Raw genomic sequence first — 14,633 nt, 5'->3', positions numbered from 1 at the left:
TAATTATAGTATAGTGTACAAATGGACCCGTAATGGTCCATTTCATCCCATTTGCACGTCACACTCTGGAGTCAAATGTGCGACGGAACAATAAATAGATATGCATCAGGTCCTCGGGGTGCACAGCGAACAGACGAACTCATTCGACCTGTAAACTACACAATATATAAAGAACCCACAACAGCACTTGAACGGTTACAGCAGCCACCTCTGAACAGACTTGGTAATATGCATAATAAACGCGTGGGGGGGCGGAATGTAGGCGGGAGTTCATAAGTGTACAATGCATGTGTGTCTGGGGTGGGTGTGCATGGCATGCACCACTCATTGCCAATGGCTCTGGAAAGAGTTGTGAAAGTGAGCATGTTTCTAGCCAAGCAGAGGGTGAAAGGTGGCAGGGAGACGGGATGGAGAGCCACATACAGCCACCAGTTGCTAAGCGACATTCATCCTGCTTTCCTCTCCTCCGCTGGTTTGCTGTAGTTCCCGCGGTTTCATTTTATACCAGACGGAGTGTGCGACCATAGAGGAAAACGAGGCAAAAGACACTTTTTTTCCTGTGGATGGATGGATGGCTGGATGGATGGATGTGCCCTTTAGAAATGACTAATTTCAAGCCCACATGTGAGCGCACTTGTGCATTTAGCGTTCATGCATGATGTTTGTGTTACTTTTTTTTCCCCAAGAAGAATAGAGACATTTATGTTTACATGCATGCAAAATTGTACGTGCCGAAACATGAATTATGTCAATAGATCCATATACATACAATAATATGGAACTAAATCTTTTATGTTTCGTCCAAAACAGAACAGACTGAAATTGTCGAGGGCTGTGACTAAGCTCTGTGACTAAAGTTCATTGGTTGAACGTTAGTCGGTTGGCTTTGGTTGCAGATTGGCAAAGGCAGACAAAAAAAAGAGGAAAAAAAACCCTACGTTTTTTTAGACTTGGCTTGTGGACTCTTTGCACCTGTTCTGCATTAGACACTGTGGAAGGAGGGAGGGAGAGAGAGAGAGAGAGAGAGAGAGAGACAGAGAGAGAGAGTAGATACAAAAAGAGAGATAGAGGCTAAAGGGCAGTATTCCCTCTCCTCTCCTCTTTAGCTCATGCCCGTTTTTGTTTGTCACAGCAGAAAAACTGCTTCTCGCACGCGGCCATCTCCATCCCCACTGTGTTACCCTTTATGCCCGCCTCACATCATTAATACTCAAGGGTGTCTGTGTGTGGGTGTGTGTGTGTGTGTGTGTGTGTGTGTGTGTGTGTGTGTGTGTGTGTGTGTGTGTGTGTGTGTGTGTGTGTGTGTGTGTGTGTGTGTGTGTGTGTGTGTGTGTGTGTGTGTGTGTGTGTGTGTGTGTGTGTGTGTGTGTGTGTGTGTGTGTGTTTTTTTGCCTTGTTGCCAGTTTCTCATGCGTCCCTTTGGACAGCACCTATTGCTGAAACAGCTGCTCACCTTGTTTCCTGTTCATCACATTTCCTGCTCCAACAAACAAACACAAATACATGATATGGAACAATACATGATATGAAACCCAAGTAGTTTTTAGATACACAATTTGTAGTTTATATTCTATTTTGAAAGTATAGCTTTGTGTGCTACAGTAGTGCTGTATAATAACATTGACTTGTGACCTTGACATGTTGACCTCTACAGTACATACTGTAGCTTGGAGACCATTAATAATTGCTGCATTGCACTTTCCATTATTTGCATCTCGCAATATAATGAGGCTAATAAGAAATCTCATCATCATACTTAACAATGTTCAAGATTCATATAAAATTTCCCCTCTTTGTCAAATAATAATAATACAATAATTTGTTGCTTAACCACTTCAACCGGGTGTCCCTATTTTGGGCATGTCATTATACGTGAGAATTTGTCTTGAATTGATGAATTTTCAATGTTCCAAAATAGCAGAGCTCACCACATGTCACAATGCGACTCTTTGTGAGTTTGTAGATCTGCTATTTCCAGAATTTCCTCACAATACCATCCCTCAACGATTACTAAAACAGAGGTAACATTGGCTGAGGAATGATTAATGCCATAAAGTAGCAACAATTCCCTCAATGATCAAGAAAGTTCAAAATGTCACAAATGTTCAACCCTTTGCAATGGCCCGTTCACCTGCCCTTGTCCTGGGTAGGGTATCCCACCGCATGTTCCCTCCATCATACGCTCTCCTCGCCTCATGGGCATCAACCTGTCAAACTGCATTGCCTCCAACCTTTCACCCCTGTGAACTCTCGCCCACCCCACATATGTTCTCTCTCAACCCCCTTCTACACTGTAACCCCCATCCCCCAATCTGCACCGCAACTCTCATTCCTTCCACTTCACCCGCTTAGCCCTTATCTCCACCTGCCACATTTATCTCTCCTCATCTCCAAATCCCTACAGACCTCCTTCATGTACACTATTTTAACATTTGTACCGATGGAAATATTGCACCCCTCTTCAGTGACTGAATCCCTTTTTTACACTCTGTCTATAACAGAGTTTTTCTGTACTGTACAGTATGCATATATGTACTGTATGTCCCCTCAAAAGGAGACTAATCACAGCTCACATCATGGAACAGAACCACCTCTGCCCACAAACGAACACTGCATGAACATGTCTGCACAACCATGGAAATTCCTGATTTAGTGAACATGTTGTGAAAGTGGTAGTTGATAATCTAAGAAGGTAAATACTACTATTAACTTGTTGTACTAGATTATTCAGTGAATCTCACCAACATTGCTCTTTTGAACCACTTTAGCTGTAGTTGCATTATTTATGGTATATGAAGAGTAAAAGATCACTATTTCGGCCAAAGCGACATACTGTATAGGCATTTTAACTCGTGTGGTTGTGACATTCTACACTAGTTAAAATGCCCACGCCAATTTGTCAACACAGGGATGATGCCATCACAATCTTTCGTGTACAGTAGTACGACTTTGCCACTGAACGCCACATCGTGATTTATGTATAGCTTTGTTTACAAACTGGCCTGGCCACACAGTAACGTGCACAAAGACGGGAGGAAAGGTCGGAAACTGGCAATGCGTCACGAGGTCACACAAATCTGATCCAGGAAATGGCAGGGAAACTGTGCAAGCTTAAACAATTAGCAAATGACTCAGGTGACTCTCCTGTCTTCCTCCAGTCTGAGTCTACGGGCGTCCAGGGAATGTCAGAACAAAGAGCGTCTGTTGGAGCAGAGGTTCCGAGCCGCCCTCAGGGACTTCCAGCAGTGGCTGGTCAATGCGAAGATCAGCACCGCCAAGTGCTTCGATGTACCACAGAGCGTTGCGGAGGCCTCCACTGCTCTGCAGAGGATCCAGGTGAGAGAGATGTTTCCTTCCGGCCTTTTTCAATCTCATATAGTCGTGGGAGCACTTACGGACAGAAGCACTTGAATTCATGACATTTACTCTGATCTTGCACTTAAGTCACTCTGGATACGCATCTGCTAAATGCCTAAATTATAAACTGTTACACTATAGCAGTCTGGGGCTTTGCTCAAGGGCAAAATATGTTATCCCCATAGCCACATATCTGAATGAACCGTTCATTACAATGGTAATTTATGAGCAAAAGCACCGGAGAAACATGGCTAAATTGGGAAACCATGATGTTGAGGTTGAAGGACCAATTGGTTTCAGAGGGAGATTTCTCAAGAGTATTGACATGCCCACTGTGGAGTATCCTCTGGTGGGCTTGATGGGGTGACAGTGGCTGGTCCTGCTGTATAGCCTAGATGAGCTGGAGCCAGGCACACCACTGTTGGGGGAAATGAAATCCCCACAGCAGGGTCTCCCTTCAGCATTGGCTTTTCAATATACCGTTGTCTCTATCCCTGTATCTCTCTCTCTCTCTCTCTCTGTCTGCCTCTCTATCCCCTCTGATCTCGCTCTCTGATGTGTATGTGTGTGTGTGTCTCCTTCTGTCTCTTTGTGTATTATGGCAGGCATAGCAGTGTGACAGTTTCTTTAGAGAACCCCAGGGCCCCTTCTATAGGAGTCAGGGACATGTCCGTTAAGCTAGACATCCCCGCGTTTCCCCACACCAGACGGCTAATTACCTCTGACACCTGTCCACAGGTTCAATATAACAAACCACCACAGATTGCTATCACACATCAGGAGCTCAGGTTTCAGGCTGAGCTCCTGCACTCACGTGAAGGGGCTGAGTAGATGCAATCAAGTGTATTTGAGTGCATTGAGTAACATTTTAAGATATTTTTTTTGCGGCTTACGCCTTTTATTGATTTTTTAAGGGACAGATAGTAGGCTGACAGGAAACGGGAGAGAGATGGGGGGATGACATGCGGTAAAGGCCGTGTCGGGTTCGGGAGTCGAACCCGCGGCACACCGCGACTGGATCACCAGTCCGGTGCCCAGACCGTTACGCTACGGCCTGGGCCCATTGAGTAACATTTTGTCATTAATTCAGAGCTTGTGAATGAGAAAATCTCAGAATTTGAGAAAAGCACATCCGAAAATCTGAAAAATCATATTTATTTTAGGGCTGTTTTTTTTTATCCAAAAAGGGAAACACTTTGCTGGTCTTTCTTTGTGTGCTGCGCCTGCTTTCTTCTCCAGGAGTTTTCTGTACTAGATTAGTGGATGAAACCATCTGTTGTGTGGAGGATATGACGGTGGAGTGGAGAGAGGAATATGGACGCGGTCATGTTTTATTTATTATTGACTTGGTGGGGAATGTGGAACAATGTTTCCACATGGCTGACCTCCAGGAGGGCAGCGGCACGGGGGGGTAGACATGCATTGTGTCACGCTTAATTGGTGTTATACCGTTACAATAGCAGCAGGGAGAAAAGTAAGCAAAGAATGAAAGAATGAAGGAAAGTGCTATAGAGGCTAGAGCACACGAGGAATGAGAGAGAACTACCGGTAGAAGAACAGAAAGTAGGCCCTCATGAAAGAAAGAAAGAAAGTGACAGACTCAGACCATCTGTGTGTGTGTGTGTGTGTGTGTGTGTGTGTGTGTGTGTGCGTGTGTGTTTGTGTGTGTGTGTGTGTGTGTGTGTGTGTGTGTGTCTGCGTGCGTGTCTGCGTGCGTGCGCGCGTGCGTGCGACCGGAGCTCAAGTGTGTAAAAGTGATGCGTTGACTGCACAGATGGTGGAGGGGTGCCTGCTGTGCTACTGTCATCGGCTCTGTTCTGAGGGAGGGACTTTTTTTCCCCGTGTGTGTGTGTGTGTACATGTGTGTGTGGGTTGGGGTCGGGGTGGGGTGACAGCGGAGGGGTGGGGGACGTCAAGACCACGTATTTCAGGCTCAGTGAGTTTTCTCATCTGTGATTGCTTCCCTGGGTCAGACCCTCCAACCCCCCGCACCCCTCATGCATGTACAGATGGAATTAGCCATGACTCTGCCTAATTACATTGTTTGACAGTGTACAGTGAGATTTGAGGGAACACATAATCAAATTGTCATGGCCGCTTGGTTTTCACTCTGCGACCAAATTAATTTAATCACTTATATTACGTTACGGTCCGTACATCAGCATGGGGTGGATTGGCTATTTTCACTGAATATTTGGAAAATTCTGCTGTGAATGTTTGCCTATGTTGGCCAAATTGTCCTAGGACGCTATAGATCATGTGGCTAAGTAGGCACATTTTACTGTTTAGATTGGGGTCCCAGAGATAAAATAAAAAGGATCACATGGGGGTCTGTGGCCCAATTCTGCATATATTGCGGCCCTTGAACTAAAAGGTTGAGAATGTCATTTTGTTTGTCCCACCACAGGAGTTCCTGGGTGACAGGGAGCATGGACAGGCCAGGCTGAGCACGGTAGGGGCCAGCGGAGAGCTGCTGATGGCTGTGGTGGCCAAAGACAGAGTGGAGGGTCTCAAGGCCAAGGTGGCCAACGCACGAGAAGACTGGAAGAGCCTGATGACCAACCTGCAGATGAGAGAGAATGCACTCAAGGTGAGCTCTGTGTGTGTGTGTGTGTGTGTGTGTGTGTGTGTGTGCGTGTGCGTGTGCGTGTGCGTGTGCGTGTGCGTGTGCGTGTGCGTGTGCGTGTGTGTGTGTGTGTGCGCGCACGTGCGCGCATGCATGCCTGCATCCATGTAATCAAGCAAGCAAGCAAGCACTGGTTGTCTCATGTCTGTTTGTCTTTCTGTCCTTGTTTGTATTGTATTTGTGTCTTTTGTGTCTCTATGTAAACATGACTATACAAAGAAAATTAATTTGGGGATATATATATAAGGATGTTGCATCAGTACAGTATATTCATATTCATACAGGTGCAATTCTGTGCCCAGACAATAAGTAATACATTGAAACATTTAAGCACAAAGAACCCTTTCTTTTCAGTATGTTTATTATATGATTGGTTTATTCACTCTCTATATAGCATTTACCTTATGTAAAACTTTTTTTGTTATCCAGAACTTGGAGTCTCAAATGACAGACTTTGAGGCCAGCGCTGAGCCACTCCAGGACTGGTTGAACATCACGGAGGTCAAAGTTCAGGAGAGCAGTGCTCGCCTACATGACCTCCCTGCCAAGAAACAGGAGCTCAGCAAACTAAAGGTACAGTGACCTATTCCACTTTCTCTGCTCCTTTTTTATTGACCTGATATTATAGCATAGCACCTTGCACTGTTATGAATGCATGAGCAGCTGAACCTCTGCGCTCTCTTAAAGGTAAAGAAAGTGATGTCATCACACCATGTACTGTACTTGATGTACAGTATCATAATGATATAATCGGGCCGTGTCATGCCCCCTTTAACATTAATGGACACTACCAGGTATTCACTGTTTATAGGGGTGTAACACGTCGAACCCACAAAAACGTGTTTTATTGCATGCACATGTTTGCACGCGACTATTCTTGCCAATCCCAGCCAAAACGAGACGTCTGGCCACCCTATCGTATTTGGTGTAGCTTGGAGCTGGTCTTATCTCTTGCGTGTCTGGCGCAGGTGCTTTTTTTTTTGCAGCGGAGCACATTGATTGGATTAGGTGCTGTGACTTCACATGGATTGCAATCAAAATTCCTTCGATCTGAACGTTCAACAATTGATGTGGCATTTCAAGCACTTGATTCTTCATTAATCCAGTGCTACGCGTGTTAACAGATGAGCGGTGGTGCGTGCATGCTGTTGTGCACACCGAAACTAAGTGCATGTGATCTGTAAGCTCACAACACGTCACAGAGCGGCGCTGCCTTTCCATACATTTGACAGTAGTAAATGTCTTATATTGAAGGTTGCGCGAAATCACCTACAGTACAAGGAGACAAAGCAGTTGTAGCTCATCATAAGATAAAGATACACATCCCGCAAGTACAATCTGAAATCAGTTTGCAACAGAGGAAGGGAAGGACCTAATTACATTTGTTGAGCACCACTGGATCAAAATACAGCAGTGCCTGTGTGTGCCTTGACACAATAGTCACATGGAAAAGTCCAGAAATCTAATTAATTCCGCTTCTGTCAGAGCTGAAACGCAGCGCTGCTAAAAAGCTCTTTCAGGATGTGATAACAGCCTCCACCATGTCTGGCACAGATAGAAGATGGAGGGAAAGCAGGCAGCATTGAAAAAAAAAGATAAAACTGACAAAAGGGGAGAACAAATATATATCACAATTCACACCCATCTCAAAAGCACTACTCTTATCGGTGTTGCTATTTTCGTATTTACTTTGTTTCCTGCTCTTCGTCGTTGCCTTTTGTTTGGCCCTGCAAGCAATTACATTTCCTCTCCAAAGCACCTACTGTATTGCACAACACCGTACAATACAGGCTTCAGCTGGTTGAACCTGTGCTACCTCTTTACTTCTTTACCTCCTCTTTTTCCGTCATTCACCCCCCGACCCCTCCTTTGTGTTATGTTGCCCTGTGCTGTCAACTGTCTAACCGTATTCCTGAAAGAATATCGCTGATGCTGTGTTTTTAAGATGTTCTCCTCTACCCTGTGTTCATGCTCATATCTCATTGTGCTCTTCTTGTTCTGTGTCTGTCCTTGTGTCATATCTTACCTGCTCTCCCTCGTCTCTACTACCACCATATCTCCACACAATCTGCCTGCCATGCATGCCCCATTCTCTGTCCTCTCATCCTTTCCTCATGACCCTCCTTACACACCCAATCCTCCACTATTGTTTCCTTTCATCCATTATCAACTTTATCTCCAAACCCTACCCTTTCTTTCATCTCCAACTCTGCCCACTCTTCTCCTGCTTCTCTCCCCCCCTTCCTCCTATACTTCACCTCCATACTGGGCCCAGTGTGTTCTGGAGGAGATGGCGAGTCGTGAAGCCGAGCTGAGCCGACTGCGGGAGAGGGCTCACCGCCTCTGGGAGGGCCAGGCGGCCGGGAAAGGCTTTGTTCACCGCGTGTCCCAGCTGTCAGCTCAGTACCTAGCCCTCAGCAACTTGACCAAGGTAATATTCTTACCCAGCTCTTGTACTCCCCATGGCACCCATCTATTACCCACCCCTCCTGCGCCTCTCTTACCCTCTTCTCTGTGCCTTGCTTTGATGTATTCGCATACTACTGTAAGAGATGGAGCCTCCTATTGAGCCTGTATCATCTACTGTGGCTTTCACTGTGTTTTTCGCTGTGTCATGCATATTATACATACATACAGTATTTCACCATTTCTGTAATTCCTAGCAACACACGTACCACGTCCTCAATAGGCTTGTAGTGGGTACGATCTCTAGGGAACGTCTCACTATACAGGACCAGTGCGGTGTGGTGATTTGTCATGCGCTGAGGGTTCACTGCCTCATTAGCCTGGGGAAAAGGCCAAGGCCATTGGTGATTATCGCTATCTACCAAAGTGCGTCTGAAAAGCCAGAGATTAAATGTGTCACTAATGTTACCTAGGAATAGAGAGTGACCTTTCTCAGCAGCCCCAGGTTGATCATTGCACTCGTTTTGATTAATTTTGTGAGACGGTACAGAGCACCTTACACTGGCCGCGCAAGCAAGCACCGTGTACCTCACCGGAGGACAATGAGGTTGTACCAACAATGATGAATGGGATTTATTTTATGTTGTCAGCCACCTCACAGAGTGAGTGCTATTTTTAGCTCTGCTTCCCCTGCCAGACGCATAGACAGGAAAGGAAATGATTCAAACAGGAGTAGAAACATTTGGAGTTGTCGCTTGTAGCTAGACCTCTCCTTAATCTGCATTGAGTTCTGATGTTAACGCTGTCATGAGTCATTATGTTGGACAAGAAAACAAAAAGAATACATACGTACATTGTTTTCCACGTTACAGTGGGAGACTGTGGAGCTCTCAAGAAAATTAAAATCAAACACACTGTGGAAAAGGACATTTATCCTGATTAATATGCACTCGAAACTCCCCCAGAGCTCTTGTGTGAAGCCGTTTCTCTGGCGGGAGAGCTGGAACATAGAACAAGAAGGCTGCATTTATGACACCGTGCTCTGCTCTCTCAAGGACAAGGCCTCCAGAATTGAGCGAATTGTCGGGGAGCATCGCCTCTTCTCCCATGGGCTCAAGGAGCTCCAGGACTGGGTGTGTGAAGCCCAGAGCGTCCTCAACACCTGCCTCTCTCCCACCGCGGACAAGAGTGTCTTGGAGGACCGGATGATACAGCTGGAGGTGGGTAACTAGGGAACAATGAGAAGGCGGAGAGAATAAAGGTCCATTCACATTGAGCGCTATGACTATAGTATAACTATAAAAATATAGTTTTTAAAATGGTTCAAGTCGAGTGGACAGCAGAGTTCACACCAACTATAACGAGGGATGACTTCCGCACACCCGGTTCAATTTTATAGCAGGTATAGGTCTTGGCAGAACAGCAAACGTTTTAAGGAAGGAGTCTACGAATCTTAAAATAAACTTCTTGAACCAGCAAGTGGCGGTGTGCGGGTCTCTCCTCCTTCCTTAACCCATTCTGACCTGAGATCAGATTCTAAAAATGTCTATTACATCCTGACAGTTTCATTATTAACCCATTCTGACCTGAGATCAGATTCTAAAAGTGTCTTCGATTTTTCAAAAATAGCAGACCTACAAGCTCGTATCGCGCCACTCGGTGGCGCGATATGAGCTTGTAGATCTGCTATTTTTCAATAGCTAAAGCATAACATGATGCCAACACCAAAATGGGTGCCCGTTCAGAATGGGTTAAAACACCAACTACAACAAAATATAATGGTGAAAATATAGTTATTGTTATACTGTACAGTGTACAGTAGTTATAGTGCTCACTGCTCAGTGTGAATGGCTATAGCATGATGTATTTTAAAGTACTGTTAATTTCAAAAGCAGTGCGATAAATGAACACGTTCACCATTTTGAAAAGCATCTCTTCTCTACAATATTGTGTTTATTCTTCAAGCTGACATACAGTAGCATCCTTTCAGTGTGTTCTTATTTTGCACTCATACACAGTAAAAAAAAAAAACTCCATAGTGTTACAGTAACTTAATAAAGGACACCTACAGTACTGTATGGCTCCTTTGGGTTGCATTTGTACTATCTCTGAGTTAAATCAACATTCTGTACTGTGTATTAATTCATCCCACTGTACTCTCCCCTCTGTCTGCAGGCTCTGCTGGCAGCCCGGCAGGAGAGGGAGATCCAGTTAAAAATGCTGCTGACGCGAGGCGAAGCCGTCCAGAGGAACACATCAGCTGAGGGCGTCCCGGTGGTGCGCAAACAGATCCAAGACCTCAAGGACTCATGGGACTCCCTCCTCTCTGCCTCCATTCAGTGTAAAAGGTCACGACTGCCAGTCAATCAGTTAATTAGTCAGTCAGTCAATCAATTGATCAGTCAATCAACTGATGAATTAGACAGGTTTTCCATGAGGGATTCCAGTCAGCTAAAAAGGTTGCAAGAATTGTCAATACAATTTAGAGAATGTTCTTGCGCTGTTGGGTGTGTTTTCCATTGGTGTGCGTGCGTGCGTGCGTGTGCATGCGTGTGTGCATGCGTGCGTTGCGTTCCTTGCACGAGTGTGCTCTCACATACTGTAAGTCTTTATTGTATATTTATTTTTGCTGTGTTCATTGTAAACAGCCAGCTGGAGGGCTCTCTGTCACAGTGGACCAGTTACCAGGAAGACGTGGGTCAGTTCGTCCTGTGGATGGACCGTGTGGAGGAGACACTGGGCAGCTCAGACAGACAGTACTCTGAGATGAGAGACAAGACGGCTAACCTAGGAAAGACCAAGGTACAGTACCACAGCACACACACAGCTATATCAGAGTGCCATCATCTGATGTAATGACAGCATCCAGTGAGAAGTAATTTGTGTACAGTAATGTAAAACACATTTCGTTTCGTGGTCCCAAACTCAAAAACCTGGTCCTGCAGGTGACCTACCCAGAATCTTAATTGTATTCACATGGCGTCCTTGCAATTTGACATCCAACAGACTTATTAGACATAGTGTAATGGAACACCAGATGGAAACTGGCAAATTTTGGCAACGGTATTTATCGTAGAGGAAAAAACAGAGGGGGCCTATTATAGAGCAGGGTTTCCGAAACAATGGGTCTGGACACATTTTTGGGTAAATTTTTATGGGCTGAGAGTTTTGATCACAATGCACGCATTCACTTCACAACAATCACACCTGGGAGCTCTTCAATGGACCTGTATACACCTGCATGAGTGTTGGTGGGTGTATATTTAGTGTTGTGTGCTTGTACTCCATTGTAGCTCCTCTATGAGGAAGTGCTGAGTCACAGCAGTCCTTTGGAGACCATCGCCACCAAGGGTTCCAACATGGCTGAACACTACACCACCCAGCAGGAGGTGCAACAGCTGCAGCTCAGATACAGTAGCCTCAAAGACAAGGCCAAGGTATCTGTTCACAACACAATCATTGGTTGTTGTCTCCACCAGGCCGAAGGCTTGGGGAGAGAGTATGTTTTGCACTCCGTCCGTGTGTGTGTGAGTGTGTGTGTGCGTCCGTCTGTCTGTTACCAGCAAATCTCCGGCACCGTTAACCTGGTCGGTGCCAAATTTTGCACGCACACTCCCTAGATGCCAACGATGAACCTCTGCCCCAAATCTTCCAGAACGGCCTAGCGCCTTATAGCGCCACCAGGAGGCCGACTTTTGAAAAACTTTTTTTTAATATTACCCCTCAAGATTCTGTCCAAAAATATCGCAAATCATTACACACTATCTCTATAGTCATGTGTTCAAGATGGATCTGTCCGATATTTCATATTCCATCCTAATTGGCTAACATTGGCTTTCAATTTTGCAGGATTGGCCCGTTTTGAACAAAAAGTCAATTCATGAACGCAGCGTGCAATTTACCTGAAATCTTTCACAGACTTTCCTACTAGGCTGAGGAATATATCCCAAACCTCCCACGGGGCAGCACACCTGAACCTATATAACCCATGTCTAACCAATGACTAGTCTAAACTAAGTATGCACCCCGTTATAGCGCCACCAACAGGTGGATCTTTGCAAAACACATTTTTGGAACAAAATGCCTCAAATCATCCAATTGCCATCCAAGGCGTAAGAAGAAATGGCACCCTTTTCACATTGGCCTATTATAGCGCCACCAGGAGGCCACAACCTGACCTGCCCTGGTGGAGATCTGTGCCCCAAGGGGCACTTTATCTAGTTAAGTCCTGTTTTTGCTCCATAATTTACTTTGAAGAATGATTCTATTCTGAAACAGTAGAGCTTTTATCTGGAATTGATTTTTTGCTTTTGTTTAATTTAGGAATAACCTATGATAACACTCCTGCAGTGTTCCATTGTTTGTGTTTACCGTGTGTTTGGTGCTCTTGTCTCCCAGGCTGCTGTCAGTAAGGCCAAGGAGCTGGTGTTGGTCCACCAGGAATACCAGAGGGGGTTACATGTGTTTGAGGACTGGCTGGAGCAGGAGCAAGCCACCCTGGCCTCCTTGTCCCATCCCGAGGGGAACGTCGACACGCTTGAGAACACACTGCATCAGCTACAGGTTATTATACTGTCCCACATCTGTTAATATAATGTTATAGACTAGTACAGTATATTGCATAGTTCCAGGGCCCTGAATCACTATTCGCTACTGACTCATCAGGCTCATCCCTCCCACTTTGCAAATGTTGTCTAGTGGTTCCGAGAAACGACCGAGCAAATCATCACAAATCAATAAGCATGATCATTTTTCATCCTGTATTCACTCAGTCAGTCAATCTTTTGGTAGATATACACCTGGTGTATATCTACCTTATCAGACTCTGTTGTACACTTGACAAACTTTAAAATCACGCCTGTCTTCCCTTCCCGTCACAGCTCCAGCAGGACAGCTGTTCAAAGGGCCAGGCCCTGCTGTCCTCCGTGTTGACCAGCAGGGACCGTGTCATCCCCTGGGGTGCACCCCAAATCGAGGACCGTGCACTGGACACGGCACAGCGGGAGTGGGGGGCCTACCAGGACCGTCTGGAAGAGACGCAGAGCCAGCAGAACTCCACCCTGGCCAGGCTGAGGCAGATGGGTCAGAGGTTCCAGAGCCTGGCCCAGTGGCTGGAGGAGATGGAGAGGAAAGTAAACATCAGACGTCATCGGAAGTCAGACAGAGCCACCAAGGAAGCCCAACTGAAACAGCTCAAGGTTAGAGGGACAAATTACATTAGCATTACATTAACTTTACATTAACTCGTTGACTGACAGATACATTTCTTGCTGCGTTTAGCCACTGCCAGCCTTTTTTCGTATTTGCTTACCTTTTTAAGTCACAGATATTAATCTTCACTACGATCCCCGCCCATTGATCCGAGAGACGTTCGCTGCGTGCTTGCGAAGAAATAAGCTGTGTGTGAAACCGTCCTTTTGTTCAATAGTTGGAGTCCATTGAAAATGTGAATGTTGGTCGTGGCTGAAGTGGAACGATACAGGAAGATAGAGTTATAGAAAATGCTCTAATATGGGAGTGGACGGGAGGCGAGTTTTATCAATCACGTGATTTCCTTGTTCCTGGTTTCACAGGGACTCTGTGACACTGAATCATAGGTTAGCTAAGAGCGCCATCTAGTGTAAAAACAAAAACACCTCGCCAAACTTGTCTTTGACAGTGTGGGCCTCCAAACCTCACACTATTGGTATTTCACATTATCTCCAAGTCATACGAGTCAGATGTCTCATATACCATTCCAATTTCGCCATCATCAAAAATCCGGCCTGGTGTAGACCTGCACTCAGAGGAGTGCAGATTAGAGACGCTCCCACAGGAGAGTCTGATTGTATCACACCTGTGAACACAGAAGGAGTATCTATCTACGTATATAAGGTCATGACGACCGTATTATTTCTGCAAGATCATGACTGTATCATTTCTGTAAGACGTGGTAAAATGGTGAGATGAAGGTCCAGGGGGACTGAAATGTCAATTCTTGAATCAAATTGATGCTGCTGAGCAAGAGCAGGGTGCAGGAATTTTCTTTGTAAATATGTCTTCATGAATGGACAATTGTTCAAGTATAAAATATAACGTTTTCCCAAAAGGGTAGGTGGCAATCTGCACGGTACAGAATGCCTTTTGGACAAGCTGCCTTGTGCACTTTATAGTGATCATAGTATTTAGTTAAGTTATTATGCCTTTTTTATGTTCACCTTTTAAATCAACTTCATTCATGAAGGCAGGATGTGTGAGGGGATAG

General features: G+C 45.3%; 1 protein-coding gene across 1 annotated transcript in view; it reads left to right on the top strand.

Moving 5' to 3' along the window:
• Positions 1-14,633, top strand: part of syne1a (spectrin repeat containing, nuclear envelope 1a) — a gene marked incomplete at its 5' end in the record, with an annotated part of 181,085 nt that overhangs the window by 64,403 nt on the left and 102,049 nt on the right. Inside the window, 10 exons of the mRNA XM_083790017.1 lie at positions 3,159-3,336; positions 5,765-5,947; positions 6,413-6,556; positions 8,259-8,414; positions 9,445-9,609; positions 10,565-10,737; positions 11,038-11,191; positions 11,683-11,826; positions 12,788-12,952; positions 13,270-13,587. Of these exons, the coding sequence (XP_083646143.1) occupies positions 3,159-3,336; positions 5,765-5,947; positions 6,413-6,556; positions 8,259-8,414; positions 9,445-9,609; positions 10,565-10,737; positions 11,038-11,191; positions 11,683-11,826; positions 12,788-12,952; positions 13,270-13,587 (1,780 nt within the window). The remainder of the gene's footprint in view (positions 1-3,158; positions 3,337-5,764; positions 5,948-6,412; positions 6,557-8,258; positions 8,415-9,444; positions 9,610-10,564; positions 10,738-11,037; positions 11,192-11,682; positions 11,827-12,787; positions 12,953-13,269; positions 13,588-14,633) is intronic.

Source organism: Protomyctophum parallelum, assembly GCF_964188405.1.
Source record: "Protomyctophum parallelum genome assembly, chromosome: 19".
Classification (NCBI taxonomy): domain Eukaryota; kingdom Metazoa; phylum Chordata; class Actinopteri; order Myctophiformes; family Myctophidae; genus Protomyctophum; species Protomyctophum parallelum.
This window is presented reverse-complemented; position numbering and strand designations above follow the sequence as displayed.